Source organism: Ranitomeya variabilis, chromosome 3, assembly GCF_051348905.1.
Source record: "Ranitomeya variabilis isolate aRanVar5 chromosome 3, aRanVar5.hap1, whole genome shotgun sequence".
Taxonomy (NCBI): Eukaryota; Metazoa; Chordata; class Amphibia; order Anura; family Dendrobatidae; genus Ranitomeya; species Ranitomeya variabilis.
Window position 1 is genome coordinate 208,583,976 of NC_135234.1, and position 26,888 is coordinate 208,610,863.

At 43.4% G+C, this 26,888-nt stretch overlaps 1 protein-coding gene across 2 annotated transcripts; it reads right to left on the reverse strand.

Moving 5' to 3' along the window:
• LOC143818076 (protein spinster homolog 1-like) lies at positions 1-25,427 on the reverse strand. 2 transcript variants are annotated; one of them, XM_077299501.1, is made up of 13 exons: positions 25,219-25,427; positions 16,379-16,589; positions 16,135-16,200; positions 14,262-14,398; positions 12,290-12,441; positions 11,068-11,137; positions 10,368-10,507; positions 10,124-10,276; positions 8,816-9,005; positions 8,495-8,560; positions 6,965-7,063; positions 3,623-3,794; positions 1-754 (listed from the first exon to the last, which is right to left on the reverse strand). In XM_077299501.1, the coding sequence occupies exons 2-13, from the start codon at positions 16,566-16,568 to the stop codon at positions 735-737; spliced, it is 1,455 nt and encodes a 484-aa protein (XP_077155616.1). In that variant the 5' UTR covers positions 16,569-16,589; positions 25,219-25,427; the 3' UTR covers positions 1-734. The 2 variants fall into 2 exon arrangements, with proteins under 2 accessions (XP_077155616.1, XP_077155617.1); XM_077299502.1 differs by lacking the exon at positions 25,219-25,427 and adding an exon at positions 19,267-19,734.
• Positions 25,428-26,888: the final 1,461 nt, after the last annotated feature.

Here is a 26,888-nt window from a genome sequence, read left to right on the forward strand (position 1 = left end):
AAATATTTATTTGTATTAATTTATTTAGTCCCTATCAGTATGTCTTTGGAGTGTGGGAGGAAACCGGAGTACCCGGAGGAAACCCACTCAAACACGGGGAGAACATACAAACTCCATGCAGATGTTGTTATGGGTTAGATTTGGACCTCAGCACTGCAATGTAACAGTGCTAACAACTGTGCTACCGTGCTGCCATAAAGTCTTCAGTGTGGCCCCAAAGATGATAGGCCATGTGACGTAGACAAAGGTTCATCCTTGAACACTTCTAACTGCATAAAGTCTTTAAGTGTAATGTCCAGTAATGAGAACAGAAACCGAGCCCGGAATCTGTCTCTGGATGCAGTAGGAAACTCACTTGTTGAGTTAGTACATCTGGCTGCAGAAAGTTCAGTAAATGTCATATCCAATAGTGAGAACAGAAACCGAGCCCGGAATCTGTCTCTTGTGGAAAGTCCAGTAAATGTCATATCCAATAGTGAGAACAGAAACCGAGCCCGGAATCTGTCTCTTGCGGAAAGTCCAGTAAATGTCATATCCAATAGTGAGAACAGAATCCGAGCCCGGAATCTGTCTCTTGCGGAAAGTCCAGTAAATCTCATATCCAATAGTGAGAACAGAAACCGAGCCCGGAATCTGTCTGGTTTTTTTCTTAAGCGCAGGTCATGTGATCATAACACAGAGGCCACTTTGGTTTTCATTTGTAGAACAGTCTTCAATTCTCTGCAATGGTGGAGCTAGTCTGTGGTGATGACAACTAAAGTAAGAAGAGGTAAAGTGTTATTTACAGCAGGAGTGAGAGGTGCAAAGCAAGCAAGGCATTTACTAATCTTCAGAACTATAGGGCTACAAGAAGATATCACCAAAAATTACCCAGAACCTTATTTTAGTTTGCGTTTTTTTCTTTTAAATACAATTTATATATAGTTGAACACAGTTTTCACAACCAATAAGGAAATATTGTATTTTGCGGATTATAAGATGCAACCCAAATTTTGGAAAGGAAAAAACATGTTTTTTTATAAAATGGTGGTGCACCTTATAATCTGCTTTTATAGGAGCTTACCGTATTTTTCGCATTATAAGACGCACCTGATTATAAGACGCACCCCCAAATTTGGTGAAGAAAAAGAGAAAAAAATAATTTTTATGTTAAATGGGGGTCTGTCTTATAATGCCAGTGTCCGTCTTACAAATCATATGTCCCTCATCCTGGTATCTATATAACTCCCATCCTTGTGCTGGCACATGCCCACTGTGCTGCTGTCAGGCACATGCCCCCCCAGTCACTATATGCCCCCATGTGCTGCTGTCAGGCACATGCCCCCCTGGTCACTATATGCCCCCCTTTGCTGCTGGCAGACACATGCCCCCTGGGTCACTATATGCCCCCCTGTGCTGGCAGACACATGCCCCCCAGGGTCACTATATGCCCCCTGTGCTGGCAGGCACATGCCCCCCCTGGGTCACAATATGCTCCCCTGTGCTGACAGGGACATGCCCCCCCCAGTCACAATATGCCCCCCTGTGCTGCTGACAGGTAAAGCCCCCCCGGTCACTATATGCCCCCTGTGCTGCTGGCAGACACATGCCCCCCCTGTGCTGCTGGCAGACACATGCACCCCTGTGCTGCTGGCAGACACATGCCCCCCCTGTGCTGCTGGAAGACACATGCCCTCCCTGTGCTGCTGGCAGACACATGCCCCCCCGTGCTGCTGGCAGACACATGCCCCCCCGTGCTGCTGGCAGACACATGCCCCCCCGTGCTGCTGGCAGACACATGCCCCCCCGTGCTGCTGGCAGACACATGCCCCCGTGCTGCTGGCAGACACATGCCCCCCTGTGCTGCTGGCAGACACATGCCCCCCGTGCTGCTGGCAGACACATACTCCCCCTGCTGCTGGCAGACACATGCCCTCCCTGGTCACTATATCCCCCCTGGCACATGATAAAATAACAAACACTTAAGTCACCTGATGATGGCTCCAGTGATCACAGCTCCTCGGTTGCGCTTCCTGTTTCCTAGGCATCGGATCATGTGACCTGGGCACACAGTGATATCATCACTGTGCTGTGCCGATCACATGATCGGATGTCAGCACAGACACAGGAAGCGCAACCGAGGAGCTGTGAGCACTGGAGCCATCATCAGGTGAGTTAAGTGTTTGTTATTTTATCATGTGCCTGCCAGCAGTACAGGGGCATATAGTGACCGGGGGGGCATGTGCCTGCCAGCAACGCAGCGGAAGCTGCATATAAGAGTGACCAGGGGGCCATATCCATGATGGGAGGGGGGGAGATGCAGGCAAATGTAATATTATATGCTCCCCTGTGAATCAACTCACGCAGCTTCAGCACCGAGGTGATGGACAGCGGGTGCAGTGAATATTACATGAGGCTAATGAGCGGGAGCACAGGACCTCCTGCTGTCTCTGCAGCACGCAGCCAGCCCACTCCAGCCCCCTGACACCACTCCAGAGCTGCTCCCCCTCCTCTACAGCACAGCACACAGATTCGGATTATAAGACGCACCCCCCACTTTCCCCCAAAATTTGGGGGAACAAAAGTGCATCTTATAATCTGAAAAATATGGTACCTCGGGGTCAGTGACGGTGGCGCGGGGTCCCATGTGCAGGAAGCTGGTGGCGGCAGAGGCAGGAGTGGGGCAATTGCGAGCCCTAGGATGGTAGGAAGTAGTGTTTGGCAGTTAGGGGGCCCCACCAACATCTTGTGAAAGCGCGGAACCCCCGTAATTTCCATGCTTTTCAGTGCAGTGAACTCCTGGAAAATGGCTGCTGGGAGCAGCGAATGTGCAATTGAGATCTTGGGAGCAGAGATTTCGAGAGCTGAGATCTCAATCCCCGCAATCACCTCCTACCAGCCTTGGACCAGCAGCAGCGTCCCACTCCTGCCACCACCACCAGAAGCTTTCTGCAGCAGTGACCCTGGGACCCTGCTCTACCGCAGCCGTTAAGCTACATTCGGGTTATAAGATGCACCCCCATTTTTAGACCAAATTTGGGAGAAAAAAGTGTCTTATAATCTGAAAAATTCGTTATGTTAATCTTGGATAAAAGTAGGTATAGTATTGTCCTAATGATGTCCTAATAGTGTCTGTTGCGTTTATCAGTTTCTAGCTAGCAACAGGTTATGTAGATGTGAAGATGCTGGGTACTACATATACAGATAATAGAACATATTCTAATCTAATGTGGGGCTTTATTTTAATTCTGGGACAAAAGAAAACAGAGGCAATCTTGCACTATTTACTACTGTCCTTGACTCCCGGACCGCTCACTTGAACCATCCGACACGTGGGAAGCACGGGTGCTACGCCATATGAAAAAATCCAATAGTAGCAGATAGAAAGGTGGCACTCACTGTCCCGTAATAAAAGTTTTAATCAAATTAAAGTGAAACCATGCATGCAGGAGGATCTCAGCCACATGGACGACGATAGCCGTTTCGTGTCAAACTACGCTTCAATGCGTCCTAGTACGGTTGAATTTAGTTAGAATAAAACTCTTTTTTTACATGGGACGGTGAGTGCCACCTTTCAAGCTCTATTATTTATTTTAGGTCTGCAAGAGACATGAAAGGATAATGAATATATTTCTACACGCACCTTCAGGCTCCATCTCTTCACACTTGCGGTCATTTTCAAGAAAGAGGGAAGTTGCCAAAAATAAACCTCCTCCAATCGCCATTAGAAATGGACAACTCGCAAGGGCGTACTGCAGACTGTGGAACCTCGATAGATCAGAATCATCCTTTCCTGCTTTGATAAGATCAGATATCTGTAGATATGAAGAGAATAATAGTTATGTAAGGGATGGATAATAACTTTCATACATATAAATACATTAGGAAGATTGCACCAAATTTTTACCAAAAGATTTTACCCGGACAGCAGCCACTGTATACTTGTAGAAGGTCTGGTGACTAAAAGGTCATGGAAGGACAAGGTGCCTCACTACAGATAGTGGAGGAGCTCGCATCCACCAGAGCACGAACAACACTGGTTCCAATACACTCAGCCTCAGATCATGTGGCCTCCTTCTTCAGCAGATAATCTGGCATAGCACCAGGTCATCTTGTCTTTGGAGTTTTGTCATGACCACAAGATTAGAATAGTTTTCTTGTATATACGTTCTATTTGTTTTCTGTCGGGGTAATAGATTTGTACTGGATGTGTACTGATTCTGCATGTTTGTACTGAATGTATGCAGCCTACAGATGTAGCATTAGTCAAATTACCATTTATTACACAGAAATATTCATGTATAGGAAACAAAGTTCCTATAAACGTTAGTTCATTTTGCTTAAAAGGGAACCTGACAGCAGGATTGTGCACAGTAACCTACAGACCGTGTCAGGTTGGTGCCATTATACTGATTAAAATGATACCTCGGTGGTGCTCTTTTTTTAATAATATTAATTATGTAAAATAGGGGGCAGGTCACTGAGGGATCAGTTACCTGTCAGAAGCCATACTGGTAAGATAAATATATAATATTCATTATCATTATGTAAAATAGGGGGCAGGTCACTGACCTGTCATAAGCCATGGTGAATGCTGGTGAATTTCCCTGTTTCTTTAGCAGGGAGCACAGTGTTTACTGTGAATATTGTTAATATCAATAACTTACTGTTATCTATATACATTTATTCTATTTCAACATTCATATTCCCTATAGTTATAGTTATATATATGACCATCTGATATCCTCACTGCCCTTTGGTAGTCATGCGGCCTTTTTATTCACATCTGGTCAGTGCAACGTTGTTGCTCTACTTGGACCTAGTATATTTGTGTCTCTGCATGGAGCGCATGTCATCAGTGGTGCGCTTCATCTCTGCTGGGCACTTGGGCAGGTAGCGTATTATTTGTGACCGACATGTCCCGCTTTGGTATTGCATTGCATCGTAGGCTGGATGCTTCCGGACGTGCGCAGTGATATTACAGATCACACCTGCATTCCAGCTGACACACGCGCCGACCAGCTTATCCGGGCTAGCAGCGGTGCTATGATTGGACACTTCCGGATATGCACAGAGGCACTGGTGAGTACAACTGCGTTCCAGCTGACACGCCGATCACATTTCCGGTCCAGCGGTGGTTCTCACCGTCATTGCGGCACATTAAGGTTAGTGCACTAATGAGCTACAGACTACTGTTCAAGGCGCACATGTAAGAGAATGAGGATAGAGGATCAATATGAACGGTAGATTTGATACAAACTGGCCCCATTTTAAAGGACATAAAAATCTACTTCTACAATTTAGAGGAAGTACTTCCCCCTGGGCTCAGGGGTAATCTATATATATTAGTGCATTTGAATGGTTCCATGTAGCATCCACACATCAGAGCCCCCTGATGATCCGTATAGGTGAAACGCGTTGAGGTGTGTTTGGACATCATATGCGATGAGTATCTTTCCTCCCTTGGTGTTATCATATGTAATACCAGCTGATAACCAGGGCTGTATATGACTTAACATTAGTTCTGCCTCATTTACATGACATGGCTATCAGCTTTGTGTTTATCGTTTGACATGTCTTTCAGGACCTTAGCTGGTTATAGCGTCTCTAAGGCTACTTTAACACTTGCGTCGTTTGGCCTCCATCGCAATGCATCGTTTTTGGAAAAAAAGCATCCTGCAAATGTACCCACAGGATGCGTTTTTTTCCCATAGACTTGTATTGCCGACGGATCACGACGTATAGACATACGTCGCGTCCGTCGTGCACTGGATGCGTCGTGTTTTGGCAGACCATCGTCATGAAAAAACGTTCAAGGGAATGTTTTTTCGTACGTCGGATCCTGCATTTCCTACCGCGCATGCGCGGCTGGAACTCTGCCCCCTCCTCCCCGAGACTTTAGAATGGGCAGCGGATGTATTGAAAAACTGCATCCGCTGCCCACGTTGTGCTGAATTTTCACAACATTCGTCGGTACGTCGCTTAGCGACGGCCGCGTACCGACGGAAGTGTGAAAGAAGCCTAAGGGTGAGCCGTCGCTGAGTGGGGGCGCCATATCCGCTGAACAGTAGGGTGCCAACCCCCGCAGCAAGGCAGGACTTTTCAGCAGCAGGGAACAGTTTAGTGAGGTTATTTATGTTCACGAGCACTTTTGTACTTTATTGTCTTTTGTGTCTTTCACCCTGTCACAGTCATTAAATTGATGCCTATAAGCCAACATCAGTTTACAGTAATCCCTGTCTCCTTCTAATTTTTGTGTGATGTATAAAAGGTGGCCCAAATGAGACACTAGCTCAGAGTGCATCTAGGAGATTTAGGGACAGCCGCCATTGAGCAGGGGCGCCGATCTTGTATCTTGTCGTAGGGTGCCAACCTCCGCTGGTAGGCAGTGCTTATTAGGCCACTGTGACAGGGATACGTATAGTGAGCATGGTTGTTTGTCATGTCGATTGTGGTTGTTTCATGATTTAAAGGTACAAATTAAAAGGTATTTTTTATCTTAAATATCATTAGAATATAAGGTTAGCTTTGTTGTTTTTTTTCCATACTGGGGAATACCTAATCAGAGCACCACATGAAGACCCCCCACAGACCGCCCCGGAGCACGAGCATATCATTAACTCACACCTGAAAATAAAGAATAAACAAGACGGATTTCACCAACCAAGGTATCATTTTAATCAGTATAATGGCGCCAACCTGACACTGGCTGTAGGTTACTGAGAACAATTCTACTGACAGGTTCCCTTTAATGTGGAAACCTCAATACAAAGAAAATGAGAGTCCCTTTTACAGTAACTACAGACGCATGCTATGCTCACTTCTGAAAGTTAATTTTACACCTGCTACATCTGTATATTCTGGATTATGTATGCAAAAATGGAGGCTACCACAAAAATACAGGTTCACACAAGGCACTGTATCAATAAGACCTCATGCTAAAACAGATGTTCATGTAATTCCGGAAGCAATAACATCTACTTACCTTTCCGATGACATAGCTGCTCACAGCTGTCTCCGGCAGGACAGACACCATAATAACTATGGCCTGTCCTGTAGAACGTCTTCTGGGAGATACCACATACTGAAACAATAGGATAATCTGAGTAAGTAGAGGGAAGACATAAAACCCAACAAAACAAGAGAACTTGGACAAAGTGACCACAGAGAAAAATGAAAATCTTTGAGACATAAGTAAACAGCTAAGTCACGAGAAGAGGACTTTACAAGTATAGTTTAGCACAGGGCTGTATTTGCCACTAGGCACTCGAGGGCATGTGCCTAGGGCGGGAAGATGCGGTCCAGTGCGTTCCCTTGGTTCCTGAAGACAGGGGGCGGCAGAGCGGCAGTCAGAACACGTGGTGCTGATACCGACTCTCCCTACTTCCTGCTGAGTGAGACAGTGACCCCCTGCTCACAGCCTAACTCCTTCGTGCCCAGAAGTCCACTTACTGGGGCTGAGGTGGAGCGGTGGTGCCCTCTCTCCCGACCCTGGCTGGGACACACACATTGCTGGCCACTGGCCAGGACTGGCAGTAGAGCAGTACACAGTAAGTACTGTAATGGTCTCCGGCCCGTGCGCTGTCTGGCTCTGTCGTGACTCCCCTCACCCCTTCCCTCAGATTCCTCAGCGTCGTTTCTGCCTGCAGACAGTGCCTGAGGCTGGAGCTGTGCACTGGAATGTTTGAAGTTTGTTTGCTCCCAGGAGTCAGACCCAGATCCCAGATAGAGTGAGTGGGGTGGGTCCTGGGAGCAAACATGTGCGGTGCTGTGTGTGTGTGTGCAGAGCTGTGTGTGTGTTCAGAGCTGTGTGTATGTGTGACGAGCTGTGTGTGTGTGTGCGGGGCTGTGTGTGTGGGGTTGTGTGTTTGTAGCTGTATATGTGTGTGGGCGGAGCTGTGTGTATGTGTGCAGAGCTGTGTGTGTAGCTGTATATGTGTGTGTGCGGAGCTGTATGTGTGGGGCTGTATGTGTGTGTGCGGGGCTGTATGTGTGTGTGTGGGGCTGTATGTGTGTGTGCGGGGCTGTATGTGTGTGTGTGGGGCTGTATGTGTGTGTGCGGGGCTGTATGTATATGTGTGGGGCTGTATGTGTGGGGCTGTATGCGTATGTGTGGGGCTGTATGTGTGTGTGTGCGGAGCTGTATGTGTGTGTGTGGAGCTGTATGTGTGTGTGCGGGGCTGTATGTATGTGTGCCGCGAATGGCAAAAATCGCTGATGTGAAAGTAGCCTAAGTCACTGCCGACAATGTCTGCATTAGGGCTCATACTCGCATGCAAGATACTCGGATGAGTGTCGCACATCAATACCCGGAACGCATGAGCGGAGCGTGTACTGCTATGCGGCCACAGGCTCCGATCTCAGTGCTGGGTATTGACGTACGACACTCATCCGAGTTTCTTGCATGTGAGTATGAGCCCTTAGTCATACCAATGGGGGAGGCAGCACTAAAAGTGCCTAGGGCGGCACAAACTCTAAATATGGCCCTGGTTTAGCATTTTTTTCCTTTACTCACCAGGTGGATGTCATCTGCAATGGCGAAGTTCAGGGAAAGTAATATCTCTACGATGACTATAAAGACCTGCAAAGAGTGAAGAATATGATATATATATCTTTATGTATTGAATGCTTCTCCATATTGGGGTATGAGATATTCTATGTGCACATTACTATAATAACATTAATTGCTTAGCTTTTTAATCTATTCATTCACTTCAAATCCAAATATTCATAGACCGCCCCACCATGTACCGTAACAATGATAGCTAGTGCTAAATATATCAGTTTTAATATAGATTCAATAAAATATTACAGCAATCTGTAAATCAGGACTTACATAAGAGGCCATGAAGCTGATATTTGCGAGAAACAGCGCCAAAAACAAGAAAATGGAGCCGATCAGCAAGCTAACTGCGCAAACTTTTGGATCTCCACGAGGGTCATATTTCTTGTATATCTCAGCAATTTTCACTCCTGCTACAATTCCAAAGGCGCTGGAGGAGACAGCAAATATGCCGAAAATCAGGCTGCAAGGAAATGTGTTACAGAGATTAGTAAAGGAACTCCAAGTAATGGATTATAAATGATGTATTAATTCAACTAATGTAGCTTCTTCAGAGAATTGGTGATTGAGCATTCTTCATGGGTACAGTGCCATATCTCTACTAATTATGTCTAGATCCTAACGTTAGCAGAAGTCATTGTGATAATCTGCAGAATATACAGGAAACTAACTTTACCTTAACATTTTAATGGCATGAGATATGTTGAATGTTTAGTTCAGATATATTATGCCAACTTTAGTAGAGACTTTATGAAAAAGGTAAGTTCTCTTGAATTAGTTGACAGATCTCCAGGGCATAGTGTAAGTCATTCAAAACCTACCAGCCAAATGCAGATTCAACGAGGGTGAGGAAGGTGTCAATGGATGGAGAGAAGTGGTCTAAAATGGAGGCATGACTACATGAGAAATATTTCTGTGGGAAACTCTGTGACCTGTGAATGCCCCTCTGTACTGGCAATTCTGAGAAGATGGCAAGTATGAATTGAACTTTGTTATAACATGGTATGTAACAAATTGGAGAAAATTTACTAGGACAGGAATTTTTTACACCTGTCTTTATAAGTAACCTGTTTAAAAAATAAGTTATGACTAATATATTAAGAAGCAAACCTTTTTAAAAGTTTGGCATATCTACGGCAGTCAGTGTGTCAGAAAATTAAATATACGCCTGCCAAGTTATGGTGTAAATTACAGTAAATTTGTTATGCCAGGGGTGTCCATGATCCCTTGCTATATGTATATTTTTGGAAAATAAACTGATCATGGCTGAGAAGAGAAAAAATTGAAAATTATTGAGCAAATATGACATCATCCATAAAATACAACTTTTTCTTAATACCATTAAGTTGGTCTGGCATAGAGGAAATATGATATCACCAACACCCCGGTCTGGCATAGAGGAAATATTATATCACCAACACAACCCGGTCTGGCATCGAGGAAATATTATATCACCAACACCCCGGTCTGGCATCGAGGAAATATTATATCACCAACACCCCGGTCTGGCATAGAGGAAATATATCGCCAACACCTCCCCCCCTCCAGTGAAAGTCAAATTAAGGTTTTCTAAACTTGTACCTGTCGTGATGGTCGCACACGTCAGTCTGACATGGCTCCTTTTGTTTGGTGACAACCCCGGTAAGCATCAGGAAAGAAGGAGCCCAGGAGGTAATGGCACCTGTCACAAATTTTACATTTGCAATCCCGAATATAGAAAGCATAAAACTTTTGCTGCAGAGAATGAAAAAGGAAGAAACATTTCAATAACACAGAAGTCACAAGGTAAATCAGCTAAAACAGTCACTGCACAGAAAACACTCACTTTTTTAACAGGTGTTTCATATCCATCATCCAACTCTTGCAGCTTGGTACTTTGTTGTTCTTGTCAAAGATTTCTCTTTGAGGTTCCTTCACAAAGCTAATAAATAGCAGGACTGCTATAAGGCCCAGACCAGGGGTAACCTGTGTAAAAGAAGAGGGAGACATAAGAGACATTGCATAGTTAATATACAGTGGTATCACCATATAAAGAAAGTGCCCACAGTCTAGTTTAAAAGGAATTTATAATGCTGAAAATGGAACCTGATCTCCATGCAGAATGCTCTAGAGCAGGAGAAGCTGAGCAGATTGATATATATATAATTGTTAAAATCGTTTCAGGAAAACGCGCATTACATTTATTGAAATCCTTAGTGTTAGTATGTATAAATCCAGTGGGTGGTCCTACTCAGTGATTAATAATCTTCCCATGCAGAGGTAGCGGTCAGGCACAGAGTAGGACCACCCAATGGACTCCTATACATACAAACACCAGGGATTTCAAAGAATAATTACAAGTTATGCTGAATCTTTCCCAGAAACCAATATCATTCTTCTCAGCTTCCCCTCTACACCGTGCTGTCCACTGATTGGACAATGTAACAGGTTACCTTTAGTAAATTGGATAAGGAAGTCGTTCTATTAAGAGATTATCTTTCAGATTTAGAGATTATCTACCAGAATCCCCCAGGCTTAGTACTTACCCGAAAGGCCCAGCGCCAGTCTCCGCCTGCCGCTCTTGTCACTGTCGATGCAATAATGTATCCGAGGCCACTGTTATACAAACAAGAAGCAAAATGGTCATCATTTCTGAACATTATATATATATATAGACATACAAACATACATTTACAGTATTGTGAAAAAGATTCAGGCAGTAGTGGTAAAAAAAACAGCTTTGACATTAGCTATGGCCTTATCTGCAGCCTCAAACTTAACAGCCCTCTCTCCGCTCAGCAACTCTCCCTTTGAGTGTCTGGAACTTGTAGTCCACTCTCAGCACAGGTGTCCCTGCTGGAAAGTGGGGGGCATCATACTATAAGTGAGTGGCATCATATTGTTGGTGGAGGGCATTACACAGGAAGGAAGATATTATGAGGATAACACTGTGTCATACTGTTTAGAGACAAATTAATTGTGGAGGATGCATACCATGTGTGGTGGAATGTAATGGGGAGGCCATTATATTGTGTAGGGGACCACTGTGGGCACCTCACTGTATGTATGTGTGGGACACTGTGAGGCCCATGAGAATAGTGTTGTACTATGTGGGAACACTAAAAGGGTTCAGTAGGAGCAGTACTCAGAAGTGTGTGTGAAAATAAAAGCAATGTGCACACTACAATAAGTGTCCTTTCCTATTTTTCAAAGTTGAATGATATGCTCAACATGTAAACCCACGCTCCTCCAATCTAGAAGATTTCAGGTGAACTTGCTGCAGCATGTGTAGGTTTTTTGTAAAACCTCATCTATATCTATTGTGCTGTCATTTGCAATTCATTGACAGTGCTGAATCTTTATGGAAATTCACAGCAAATCATTCCACCATGTCTAAACTTAATGTTAGGGTATGTTCCCACAACGTCTTTGTAGCGCTGAGAGAGCAGGCAAATATTACAAGGTGAAGCCACTTTCTGAAGAGGCTTTGTTGGTGGTCTTGCCCTCTTTAATTATGGTGGCTCTGCTACCGGTGTATTTTATATTACTGTGGCAAGACCACACAATGAGCATGTTACTTCATAGTTTCCAAACCAGTAGTAAAAAAAAGACTGAACATGTGCAGAGCAATGTTGTTTTTGCATTGCTCTGCACTATGCCCACTTTTGGCAGTGGTTTGGACGATTTCTTACAGGTAGATTTCAGGAGGAATGAGCCTGAATAAGAAGCTGTTTGCACATGAATTCACTCTTCAGGTAACATACTTACCAGCCTACAGGTTCAGTGAAGCAATAGATGGAAAGCATGCAGCCGCGCTGTCTTCCCACAAAGAGGTCGGCAATGATAGTAGGGGCAATTGTGGAAAAGCATGCCTTCGCGATTCCAATCAGTCTTCTCATTTCCAGAAAAAGGTGAAAATACTGTGAAAACATAAAATAAAAATTCAGTTAATCTTTTAGGAACTTTTCTTAGACAACTGCCAACTTGGTTCTGCAGAGGTATAAGAGTTGGTGTTTGAGGAATGTATTGAAAAAGACATTAAATCCACAACACATCATTTAAAAAGCAACAATCATTTGAATTTTTGATCCATAAAATAAAATGATAAGACCAGCTAAATGTGGCCACCAATAGTAGTAGTCACAGTTCTCTCTGGTAGAATTAATGTATATAATAACAAGCAATGGGAGGACCAATAAAACTTAACTTTCAATGCAAAATGATAAAAAGAGTCATGCTCAAGAACATTAATAGAAATAGAAGCTAATGTGCATAGATTCAGGTCTATACATGATAATAACAATAAGGTGCCCACAGTGACAACATTGCAGGTTAAGAAAGGAAAGGTCTCACCTGTGCCCATTGTAGTGTATGTAGCCCATAGATGAGAACTCTGGAGCAAGGGGAAAAGGTAATTCTTGTTACCCTATTGTCCCCTGTCATGCCCCATGCATAGAATCCTGCCCTAACAAAGGCAGTACCCAAGAATAAACCTAATGTAAATGACCCCCCAAGGTCAATACCATATGATGGAGTGTGCACAGGTGCAACGTAGAGAAATGCAGAATGCATGGATAAGGCTTATATTAGGTGCCAGTCACACAAATAAATGTAGTGCACAGATCAAACAAGATGTTCAGCATTAAATATGTGCACCCCACAAGTACAGACACTTCAATTCCCCAATACAACAATAAAGGGCCTGGCTGCACCCTGCCAAATGAAAAATCTAAAAATCTATGGCTTGGGTCACACTGCCATCGATTCTCTTGTGCGAGAGAATGGGGCTGATTTTGCTAATGTCACTCGGCTAAAACACTGTTCCGAGCGGGAGCCGAGTGTCAGTGCACAGTGATCCAATTCTAAAGCATGAGAGAATCGCATCCCAACGCAGGTGCGGAGGAGAAAGTAATCTCTCCATCTCCTCCATTTCCGGCGTCAGCAGTAATCGAACTGCACTGTGATGACATGCAAGTGCAGTCCGATGTTTAACTCCCCATAGACTTGGATGGCTGACTGCACTTCAATTCTCGGAAGCACTCGCGGCATGCTTCAAAACATCACAGAGCCCTGTCATATGGCAGTGTGAGCGAGGCCTTTGGGGTATTAGTTATTTTGGGACCTCATCTTTAGTAATCGGAGAGTGATAACTGTGATGCAAGACCCAAAAGTGATTCATAGTGATCAATAGCAGATAAGGGGGAATAACCCCTTTAAGGCCACTTTTACACATCAGTATTTTGCATCAGTACTTGTAAAAAAAATCAGGATTAGAACTTAACAGCAGAAAAAATATGACAGAAAGATTTTTAGCTTTGCCCCAGTTTGCCCCACTCCTCTTTTTTTCTTACAAAATGCTGATCTACATACTGACAAGTGAGAGGCCTACAGCAGATTTCCCATTCAGTGGTGTCCACCCTTACGAGTAAGCCTCCCTTAACTGTGGCCATATACCAATCCAATTTTGTTCGCATCAGTGCCAAAGTTTTCATTGTAAACAGAAACGTGTCTCATGATGGACTAGGTGAGGTCTACCACATTACTTATGATACATATTATTGAGTTGGCTGTAAGAAACACCATTTTTCCTTCCAAAGAAACACTGAATCCGCGAAAAAGGCTCTAAAAGGATGTGACCTCAGCCTTAAAATATTATATTTACTATGTTAATATTGCATCTGTAGAAGAAAGATCTACGAAGGGTATAAGCTTCTACCAAAACAGTTTATGTTCTACTTACCTCGTTGGGAATGAAGGTAATGCAGAGGTTCATGATTGCCCAGAAGGACATCCCTGCACACATTATGTTCTTCCTGTTAAAGCGGTCACCCAGGTATCCAAAGACTTGATGAGCCAGGACTTGGCTGCATATGGAAACTGAAGTGGCAAGGGGAGAAAAAAAAGATGTCAATGTAACAGATTATCACTTAACCCCATATCGACATGGCCAACTTTCATGTTTTTGCTTTTGCCTCCCCCCTTTCCAAGAGCCATAACTTTTTTTATTTTTCTGTATTCATAGACCTATCGGGCCTTGTTTTTTCTGGACAAGTGGTTTTTGTGAATAACACCATTAAATTTACAACATAATGTACTGAAAAAAGGCAAATAAATTCCAAGTGCTGTAAAATTGTGGAAAAATATTTTCCGAGACCTGTAACATCTTCATTTTTCAGTTGATAGGACAATGCAGGGTTTATTTTTTATGGGGGGGGGGGACGACAGCATTTTAATTGATATCATATTGAGATATATATGACATTTTAATAGCTTCTTACAGAAATTTTCCATTTTTTTAACTTTACAGTATTTACTGATCGGGTTAATTATTTTATATTTTGATAGATCGAACCTTTATGTGATACCACATATGTGTATTTTTAAAAAAAAGTTAATATTGTTTTTAATGGGGGAGAAGAGGGTGTGGGAGTGATTTAAACTTTTGTTTCTTTTTTCATATGGTTTAAAACTTTTTATTTTGACTGTATTTGTAAGTCCCCTTAGATAACTAGAATCTGCAATCATCACTTGTACTATATACAGCAATAACACAGAATAAAAAAGTCCAGCTCTGTAATGACATCGAGGTCTTCAACAGATCCCCACCTCCTGACTGTCACGAGAGCGTCACGTCCTCATGGGAGATCTGGGGTTAGAAAGTAACTACGTATTGTGATTCTCAGATCTTCCATTTTGCCGATGTGTTTGTGTTTCATAGTAAATGGATTTAGTTTCCTTTGGTGCTGAATAGGTTAATTATACTTTCTATGCCAGTCAGAAACTTGCAGCTCCATCTCACAGCTGCTCCTGACCTCATAATTTCCTCTCCCTATAAAATCTGACCAGACCTTCCCTTCCTTGCCAGTGAAAGCTTTGCTTCCTAGCTCGTTGGAGTTGCTGTGCTGTATTGGAGATCGTTGTTGCTACTGGAGATTGCTGCATGCTGTTTTTGGGTGTATGCTTTCCTCATTGTCCTATTCCCATTTGGTGGTACATTCCTATCCCTCTCTAAACACTTCTCTACCGTTGGTGAGTGTTTTTGCATGTTTGCTGCTTTCTGTTATCCCTGTCTGTCTTATGTGTTAATACACTAATATTTCTATTCTAGGCCTCCTGGGGGAGAGGACAACTTAGGGAATAGCAGGAGAACAGTAAGGCTGGTGGCCCAAACCTCCTCACCTTTAGAGGTACCTTTGGGAGCAGGGATAGTTAGGTCCCCAGTCCTAGAGACAGTTCAAGGCCCCTTTCCCTTATCACGTACAGTCACTGCGTGAAACTTTTAGCAACCCATAGGCTTGTTCCCACGATGGCTGATGGACATATACAATGACACGTCACCATGACATTGTGTTGTTAATGCCGCTGTCAAAAAATGCCAGAGGTATTTAACAGGTTCACAGTTCCTGGTGGACCCCTCTCCAATTGCAGGTGTTAGAGGCACAATCTGGCTGTGTGTCACAGCTATTATCTGCTGGGAATAGCCCACTACATACACCTGTTCTCACTCTTTGACACTGAGATGTTATCAAATTTGAGTCAGGGATTTCAGACTAGTCCTCCCGATGCCAGCTTTCATGGTGACTTGCAGAATATGATTTGAAGTTGATAATTACCTATGTTCTTTAATCCAAGTCCACTGCTCTCCAGATGAAAGTCGCTTTGCAGATTTGGCATCACGCCTACATGAACAAGAGAAGAGCACAAATGATCATTTGTAATTAGGGAACTGTAGTACTTTTCAATAGGATTCTCATATGCCATGAAGAGTCAGACAGTCGTGGTGCTATTATAGACACCTTCACAGCTACGGGATTACAAAATCTTGCCACCAGAACCTTTTACTCCTCTTTCACCTACCGTTTTCAGTAAAGAAATCCATGTAGATAAGTAGATTCATGTAGGACAGAATTAGTACAATAATGATGGAGCGTACGTGAGAAATTACACTCCGGTCATCAATGTTCTGCCTTTCAAGCATAGCTTTTTCTTCTTCCTCAGCATCAAACATCTGAATGGTAGTATGCGTACAACTCTGGACAGAGGCCATGATTACAGAGCCCTGTAAACACTGGAGATAGACACAGAAAACGGAAAAAACATTGAATTACTCTCATCATCAGACTGGTCTACATAACAATGTTATACTGTGCTATTTTCCTAATTATTTATTATTTATCTCATAAATCAATAGTGCAAATGAAAATAATAAAATGTGTAATATATCTTAGAGAAATCAGTCTCTTTCTCCTAATGAGAACACAAGAGTGCCCTGCAAAGTAACACGGAGGGCCGTGACACAAGAGACAACCTATGTAAAGAAGTAGCCCCCCAATAATAATTTGTATGAAAAGTAAATCATTTTATTAGAACACATGATGAAAAGATTAAAAAATGGAGATGTAAATACACAGAACAGGAATGGAAAACAAGCCAACACTGAGCAAGAAAGTAAGTTATGTCCAAAGTTATATATAAATTACAGCAACTTGCAAAAATCCACTCTGAATTAGTATATAAAGACAGGTGTATTCAAAGAAAGAGGAATATAGTGCAAGATGCAAATGACTAGATGTAGACAAGGACCTAAATAAATAAGGTGGAAACTACTGGGTTTTCTCTCTGGTAACTCCTATAAAGTGTTATACAAAGGGTATGAGCTAGGTAAAAAAATTAATTTATAGGAGAGTCCAGAAACAAAAGAAGTTTTGTTTTGCACACCATAGCTCAAAGCAATGCCAAGTGCATAGTATCACATAAAGACATATATAAATCCAGGCTAGAAGGTGTGGAAGGATACCCAGGGTATACAACAGCTTATGGCTGAACTGGAGGAGGAATTTTTGTCATCTTGCTCTATTAAACCTCTTGCTCACTTCCACTACATTGATGATCTGCTAATAATCTGGACAGGCTCAAAAGATGATCTGCTTACCTTCCACATTAACTTCAACAAGTCCGATCCATCAATAAAGATCACCCTCAACTTCTCAAAGCCCCAAATACATTTTTTGGACACGACCATATACATCAAGGACAACACCATACGAACAACAATTTATCATAAAGCCCACAGGACGTCCGGCATATCTTAAATGGAACAGCTTTTTATCCAAGACACACAAAAAATCCATCATCTACAGTCAAGCTATGAGATACATTCGAATCTGTTCAGACAGTAAAGACAGAAAACTACAGCTGCGATCACTGAGGAATACATTCCTACTACACGGATACCATCCACTGGTAATAGATGAGCAGATCCACAGAGCTACAAGGATCACAAGAAGCAGCCTCCTCATTACAGACTGAGGGAGAACAACCACAGGGTGGTCACATACAACCCCCACATGAACATCCTAAGGAAAATTGGTTCTGACCTCCAACCCATATTCCACAGAGATCACAAATTGAAAGAAATATTCCCAGAACTACCACTTCTCTCTTACAAACAGCCCCTACCTTAAGAAATCTCCTTGTCTGAAGTGACTGGCACATTCCCATGTAATAATAAAAAATGCAAATCTTGTACCCACATATTACCCACAAACACAGTCCACATACCAAACGTAAATCTGGACTATAAGGTCATGGGTTTCTTTTCATGTACAACCTCCAATGTGGTGACATGATACAATGTACAAGGTGCCCTGGAGATTTCTTCATCTGGGAAACCATGCAAAAACTACAAATAAGGATGAATCTACACAGACACACAATCAGGAATGAAATGGACCGCCTGTGGGAAAACATGTCTCTGGACCTGGACACTGGATGACAGATTTCAAAGTCTTAATACTAAAATGTCATTTTAAGGATGACAGAGAGAGAAAAATTTGGGAATTCAAGATGTTAAATAAAGATGTTCAGTTCTTTGACTCTAAGACACCTGGATTGACGGACCCCAGATAACTAAGAAGAACATTCCCACTGCCTCTCCATTTATAACAAAATGCCTAATTTGATTCCTTGGCTTATCTTTAGGAGGCATTACCCCTCCGGCCTCATGAGCAAATGTCCTGCTGTAATTTCTCTAGAGGTATGTGCACACGAACCTCAGATGCTGCAGGTTTGATGCCGCATACTTATGCAGCGCCAGACCCGCAGCGCCAGATGTTACAGCATAGTGGATGGGATTTCAAGAAATCCTGTGTCTACTATGTGTCCATAGATGCCCGCGGATCACCTGTGGAGACTGACATGAGCGCTTCTTTCCAGACCCCAGTATGTCAATTTCTCTTACGGAGGCTCTAGTCTCCACAAGAGAAATTTCACCAATAGAAAGTATTGAACACGATGAATCCGCACGGTTCAGTGAACACATGCGGAATCACCTGTGCTCAATGGACGTCAGCGCTGTGGATGCAGCGAACATGTGCTACGTCCAAAGTGCTGCTACTTCCAGATCCTGTGCACCCGGCCTTAAATGTTCTGTCTTTTTCTAATTAACTCATTTGTAATCCTGCCTGAAGAAGGAGCCTCTGTGCTCTGAAAGCTGCAAACAGATATTATTTCCTGGAAGGCCAATAAAGGTATCACTCCGAGAATACTTTTGTCATCATTGGGTGTAAAGGTATTCACATCGATTTTTCTGTCTAACACGATACCACAATATATTTTGTTATTATACACTCTGACTGCTGGGAAACACAGTGCCAACATTACAGGTATATAATACACTCACATTAATGAGAGGGGTTATCCAGTGGTAGACCACCATTTAGTAACTAAAATAAGGTTAAACTTACCTGGTTCTCTCCACCAGAGGGCGCTGACAATTCCTATCGCTCTTCAGTTGGCCATTAAAAGGCGTCAACCGATGAGGACTCTCAATTCTAAATATTCTTCTATCCACTGGCTAACACAGTACCAAGATATATATATCTTTCCTGTATCGCTTTTTAAAACTCTCTAGCAAATTTTGCAACACAAGTTGTGACTGCAACACACAAGAGAATCTGATCGCTTCCAAACCCTTCCACGTGTCATAAGCGGGGGATGATTGTGACATCATCACCTGTCAGTCAGCGTTCTAAGCCATTGTGATGTCATGAATAATTAATATTGGGATGCTATTCAAGATAAACTAATAGGTAATGATGACAATTCCCAGGGGCTGGCATATTTTAGATAGGGGCAAGCACACAGCAGTGGCCCATGAGTTGCGGCTCATCAGTATCATATTTATCTCTGGCTGCTTCATAAATTAGAGGTAACATGGCTGAAAAAAGATGTAAATTGGTGTGTAATTGGGATCACACACATATGTGCAATGAATAAAACACTCTTTTGTAGGTATGCAGAGGCGCCCATGAGGGTATACAGGGGCTGTAGGAACCCCATTTACATGCTTTTAAAGGTGATGTGCAGGGTCTATAAGGTATAAAACTGGTGACAGGTTCTTTTTGTTCCTAGGAACCCACTTTAAAGATAATCAACCACTCTGAATGGACCTTGGCCGGACTGGTACAAAAAGCAGCCCAGTCACACAAACCCCAGCAGCCCACATACTATAACACTCCCCACCCCCAATAAGTAGATTTTTGCTATATTTTGTCATGCCCCTCAACATTCCTCTTACATGAGTTATTTAAAGAGCCACATGTGAATGGCGCCACAGTGCGCATGATCGACCACAGATCCATTTACACAGCACTCCTCAGATCGCCGGTTCTCGGGATCATGGGGGTCCCAACAGTCAGACCCACAGCGAGTTGAAAGTTCTTGGAGTGGGAGTTTACTTGGGATAATCCATTTAAACGGGATTTCCAATATTTATTTATATTTTCCCATAGGAATATTGAGACGTACTGTGCAGTGTGTATATACAGTACAGGAGGAGTGGGACTGTGCAGTGTATATATACAGGACAGGAGGAGTGGTGCTATGCAGTGTATATATACAGGACAGGAGGAGTGGTACTGTGCAGTGTGTATATACAGTACAGGAGGAGTGGGACTGTGCAGTGTATATATACAGGACAGGAGGAGTGGTGCTATGCAGTGTATATATACAGGACAGGAGGAGTGGTACTGTGCAGTGTGTATATACAGTACAGGAGGAGTGGGACTGTGCAGTGTATATATACAGGACAGGAGGAGTGGTACTGTGCAGTGTATATATACAGTACAGGAGGAGTGGTGCTATGCAGTGTATATATACAGGACAGGAGGAGTGGTACTGTGCAGTGTGTATATACAGTACAGGAGGAGTGGGACTGTGCAGTGTATATATACAGGACAGGAGGAGTGGTACTGTGCAGTGTATATATACAGGACAGGAGGAGTGGTACTGTGCAGTGCATATATACAGGACAGGAGGAGTGGTACTGTGCAGTGTATATATACAGGACAGGAGGAGTGGTACTGTGCAGCGTGTATATATACAGGACAGGAGGAGCGGTACTGTGCAGTGTATATATACAGGACAGGAGGAGCGGTACTGTGCAGTGTATATATACAGGACAGGAGGAGTGGTACTGTGCAGTGCATATATACAGGACAGGAGGAGTGGTATTGGGCAGTGTATATATACAGGACAGGAGGAGTGGTACTGTGCAGTGTATATATACAGGACAGCAGGAGTTGTACTGTGCAGTGTATATATACAGGACAGGAGGAGTGGTACTGTGCAGTGTATATATACAGGACAGCAGGAGTGGTACTGTGCAGTGTATATATACAGGACAGGAGGAGTGGTACTGTGCAGTGTATATATACAGGACAGGAGGAGTGGTACTGTGCAGTGTATATATACAGGACAGTAGAAGTGGTACTGTGCAGTGTATATATACAGGACAGCAGGAGTGGTACTGTGCAGTGTATATATACAGGACAGGAGGAGTGGTACTGTGCAGTGTATATATACAGGACAGGAGGAGTGGTACTGTGCAGTGTATATACAGGACAGGAGGAGTGGTACTGTGCAGTGTGTATATACAGTACAGGAGGAGTGGTACTGTGCAGTGTATATATACAGGACAGGAGGAGTGGTACTGTGCAGTGTGTATATACAGTACAGGAGGAGTGGTACTGTGCAGTGTATATATACAGGACAGGAGGACTGGTACTCTGCAGTGTATATATACAGGACAGGAGGAGTGGTACTGTGCAGTGTATATATACAGGACAGGAGGAGTGGTACTGTGCAGTGTATATATACAGGACAGGAGAAGTGGTACTGTGCAGTGTATGTATAGAGGACAGGAGGAGTGGTACTGTGCAGTGTATAAATACAGGACAGGAGGAGTGGTACTGTGCAGTGTATATATACAGGACAGGAGGAGTGGTACTGTGCAGTGTATATATACAGGACAGAAGAAGTGGTACTGTGCAGTTTATATATACAGGACAGGAGGAGTGGTACTGTGCAGTGTATATATACAGTACAGGAGAAGTAGTACTGTGCAGTGTATATATAGAGGACAGGAGAAGTGGTACTGTGCAGCGTATATATACAGGACAGGAGAAGTGGTACTGTGCAGTGTATATATACAGGACAGGAGAAGTGGTACTGTGCAGTTTATATATACAGGACAGGAGGAGTGGTACTGTGCAGTGTATATATACAGGACAGGAGAAGTGGTGCTGTGCAGTGTATATATACAGGACAGGAGGAGTGGTATTGTGCAGTGTACATATACAGGACAGGAGGAGGGGTACTGTGCAGTGTATATATACAGTACAGGAGAAGTAGTACTGTGCAGTGTATATATAGAGGACAGGAGAAGTGGTACTGTGCAGTGTATATATACAGGACAGGAGAAGTGGTACTGTGCAGTGTATATATACAGGACAAGAGGAGTCGTACTGTGCAGTGTGTATATACAGGACAGGAGGAGTGGTACTGTGCAGTGTATATATACAGGACAGGAGGAGTGGTACTGTGCAGTGTATATATACAGGACAGGAGGAGAGGTACTGTGCAGTGTATATATACAGGACAGGAGGAGTGGTACTGTGCAGTGTATATATACAGGACAGGAGAAGTGATACTGTGCAGTGTATGTATACAGGACATGAGGAGTGGTACTGTGCAGTGTATATATACAGTACAGGAGGAGTGGTACTGTGCAGTGTATATATACAGGACAGGAGAAGTGGTACTGTGCAGTGTATATATACACAGGACAGGAGGAGTGGTACTGTGCAGTGTATATATACAGGACAGGAGGAGTGGTACTGTGCAGTGTATATATATAGGACAGGAGGAGTGGTACTGTGCAGTGTATATATGCAGGACAGCAGGAGTGGTACTGTGCAGTGTATATATATACAGGACAGGAGGAGTGGTACTGTGCAGTGTATATATACAGGACAGGAGGAATGGTACTGTGCAGTGTATATATACAGTACAGGAGGAGTGGTACTGTGCAGTGTATATATGCAGGACAGCAGGAGTGGTACTGTGCAGTGTATATATACAGTATAGGAGGAGTGGTACTGTGCAGTGTATATATACAGGACAGGAGGAGTGGTACTGTGCAGTGTATATATACAGTACAGGAGGAGTGGTACTGTGCAGTGTATATACAGGACAGGAGGAGTGGTACTGTGCAGTGTATATATACACAGGACAGGAGGAGTGGTACTGTGCAGTGTATATATGCAGGACAGCAGGAGTGGTACTGTGCAGTGTATATATATAGGACAGGAGGAGTGGTACTGTGCAGTGTATATATACAGGACAGGAGGAGTGGTACTGTGCAGTGTATATATACAGGACAGGAGGAGCGGTACTGTGCAGTGTATATATGCAGGACAGGAGGAGTGGTACTGTGCAGTGTATATATACAGGACAGGAGGAGTGGTACTGCGCTGTATATATATACAGGACAGGAGGAGTGGTACTGCGCTGTATATATATACAGGACAGGAGGAGTGGTACTGTGCAGTGTATATATACAGTACAGAAGGAGTGGTATTGTGCAGTGTATATATACAGGACAGGAGGAGTGGTACTGTGCAGTGTATATATACAGTACAGGAGGAGTGGTACTGTGCAGTGTATATATACAGGACAGGAGGAGTGGTACTGTGCAGTGTATATATACAGGACAGGAGGAGCGGTACTGTGCAGTGTATATATGCAGGACAGCAGGAGTGGTACTGTGCAGTGTATATATACAGGACAGGAGGAGCGGTACTGTGCAGTGTATATATGCAGGACAGCAGGAGTGGTACTGTGCAGTGTATATATACAGTACAGAAGGAGTGGTATTGTGCAGTGTATATATACAGGACAGGAGGAGTGGTACTGTGCAGTGTATATATACAGTACAGGAGGAGTGGTACTGTGCAGTGTATATATACAGGACAGGAGGAGCGGTACTGTGCAGTGTATATATGCAGGACAGCAGGAGTGGTACTGTGCAGTGTATATATACAGGACAGGAGGAGTGGTACTGCGCTGTATATATATACAGGACAGGAGGAGTGGTACTGTGAAGTGTATATATACAGGACAGGAGGAGTGGTACTGTGCAGTGTATATATACAGGACAGGAGGAGCGGTACTGTGCAGTGTATATATGCAGGACAGCAGGAGTGGTACTGTGCAGTGTATATATACAGGACAGGAGGAGTGGTACTGCGCTGTATATATATACAGGACAGGAGGAGTGGTACTGCGCTGTATATATATATACAGGACAGGAGGAGTGGTACTGTGCAGTGTATATATACAGTACAGAAGGAGTGGTATTGTGCAGTGTATATATACAGGACAGGAGGAGTGGTACTGTGCAGTATATATATACAGTACAGGAGGAGTGGTACTGTGCAGTGTATATACAGGACAGGAGGAGTGGTACTGTGCAGTGTATATATACAGGACAGCAGGAGTGGTACTGTGCAGTGTATATATATAGGACAGGAGGAGTGGTACTGTGCAGTGTATATATACAGGACAGGAGGAGTGGTACTGTGCAGTGTATATATACAGGACAGGAGGAGTGGTACTGTGCAGTGTATATATACAGGACAGGAGGAGTGGTACTGTGCAGTGTATATATACAGGACAGGAGGAGTGGTACTGTGCAGTGTATATATACAGGACAGGAGGAGTGGTACTGTGCAGTGTATATATACAGGACAGGAGGAGTGGTACTGTGCAGTGTATATATACAGGACAGGAGGAGTGGTACTGTGCAGTGTATATATACAGGACAGGAGGAGTGGTACTGTGCAGTGTATATATACAGGACAGGAGATATATATAATTTCCTGTAGGACATGTCTCACTGTTGGAAGTCCACTCTGACAAAATAGTGAAAGTGTGCACCCAGTCAGCAGCGGTTACATGACATAACAATGTCCTCGGACTGCTGGTGTAAATACTTTTATGCCCAATGATGACAAAAGTTTTCTCGGAGTGATACCTTTATTGGCTAACCAGAAAATAATATATGTGTCACTCTGGGTGAGGGAGAAGCAAGGTGCACTACAACAGGGAGAGGGAAGGGAAGCCCAAACATTAGGGAAGGGGGAAGTGGAGACCGCTAGGCATATTTAACAACACCCTGTCTGCCCTAAACGTTCCTAAATGGATTTTGCACCTATCACAATATATTTTGTTATAGTATAGTCTGACTGCTGGGAAACACAGTGCCAACATTACAGGTATATAATACAATCACATTAATGAGAGGGGTTATCCAGTGGTAGACCACCATTTAGTAACTAAAATAAGGTTAAACTTACCTTGTTCTCTCCACCAGAGGGCGCTGATAATTCCTATCGCTCTTCAGTTGGCCTTTAAAAGGTATCAACCGATGAGGACTCGCAATTCTAAATATTCTTCTATCCACTGGCTAACACAGTACCAAGATATATATATCTTTCCTGTATCGCTTTTTAAAACTCTCTAGCAAATTTTGCAACACAAGTTGTGACTGCAACACACAAGAGAATCTGATCGTTTCCAAACCCTTCCACGTGTCATAAGCGGGGGATGATTGTGACATCATCACCTGTCAGTCCACGTGCTAAGCCATTGTGATGTCATGAATAATTAATATTGGGCTGCTATTCAATATAAATTAATAGGTAATGATGACATACTCAGGGGCTGGCAAATTTTAGATAGGGGCAAGCACACAGCAGTGGCCCATGAGTTGCGGCTCATCAGTATCATATTTATCTCTGGCTGCTTCATAAATTAGAGGTAAAAAGGCTGTAAAAAGACAGAAATTGGTGTGTAATTGAGATCACACAACACCTATGCAATGGATAAAACACTCTTTTGTTGGTATGCAGAGGCGCCCATGAGGGTATACAGGGGCTGCAGGAACCCCATTTACATGCTTCTAAAGGTGATGTGCAGGGTCTATAAGGTATAAAACTGGTGACAGGTTCTTTTTATTCATACGAACCCACTTTGAAGATAATCAACCACTCTGAATGGACCTTGGCCAGACTGGTACAAAAAGCAGCCCAGTCACACAAACCCCTGCAGCCCACATACTCAAGTACTCCCCACCCCCAATAAATAGATTTTTGCTATACTTTGTCATACCGCTCAACACTCCACTTACAGGAGTTATTTAAAGAGCCACATGTGAATGGCGCCACAGTGCGCATTATCGACCACAGCTCCATTTACACAGCACTCCTCAGATCGCCGGTACTTGGGATCATGGGGGTCCCAACAGTCAGACCCACAGCGAGTGGAAAGTTCTTGGATTGGGAGTTTACTTAGGATAATCAATTTAAATGGGATTTCCAATGTTTATGTGTATTTTCCCATAGGAATACTGAAAATAATAAACCAATATTGAACCTCCCAAAGTCCAATGTTGCCTCTTCTACAACAGGACAGGAGGAGCGGTACTATGCAGTGTATATATACAGGTCAGGAGGAGTGGTACTGTGCAGTGTATATATACAGGACAGGAGGAGTGGTACTGTGCAGTGTATATATACAGGACAGGAGGAGTGGTACTGTGCAGTGTATATATACAGGACAGGAGGAGCGGTACTATGCAGTGTATATATACAGGTCAGGAGGAGTGGTACTGTGCAGTGTATATATACAGGACAGGAGGAGTGGTACTGTGCAGTGTATATATACAGGACAGGAGGAGTGGTACTGTGCAGTGTATATATACAGGACAGGAGGAGCGGTACTATGCAGTGTATATATACAGGTCAGGAGGAGTGGTACTGTGCAGTGTATATATACAGGACAGGAGGAGTGGTACTGTGCAGTGTATATATACAGGACAGGAGGAGTGGTACTGTGCAGTGTATATATACAGGACAGGAGGAGTGGTACTGTGCAGTGTATATATACAGGACAGGAGGAGTGGTACTGTGCAGTGTATATATACAGGACAGGAGGAGCGGTACTATGCAGTGTATATATACAGGTC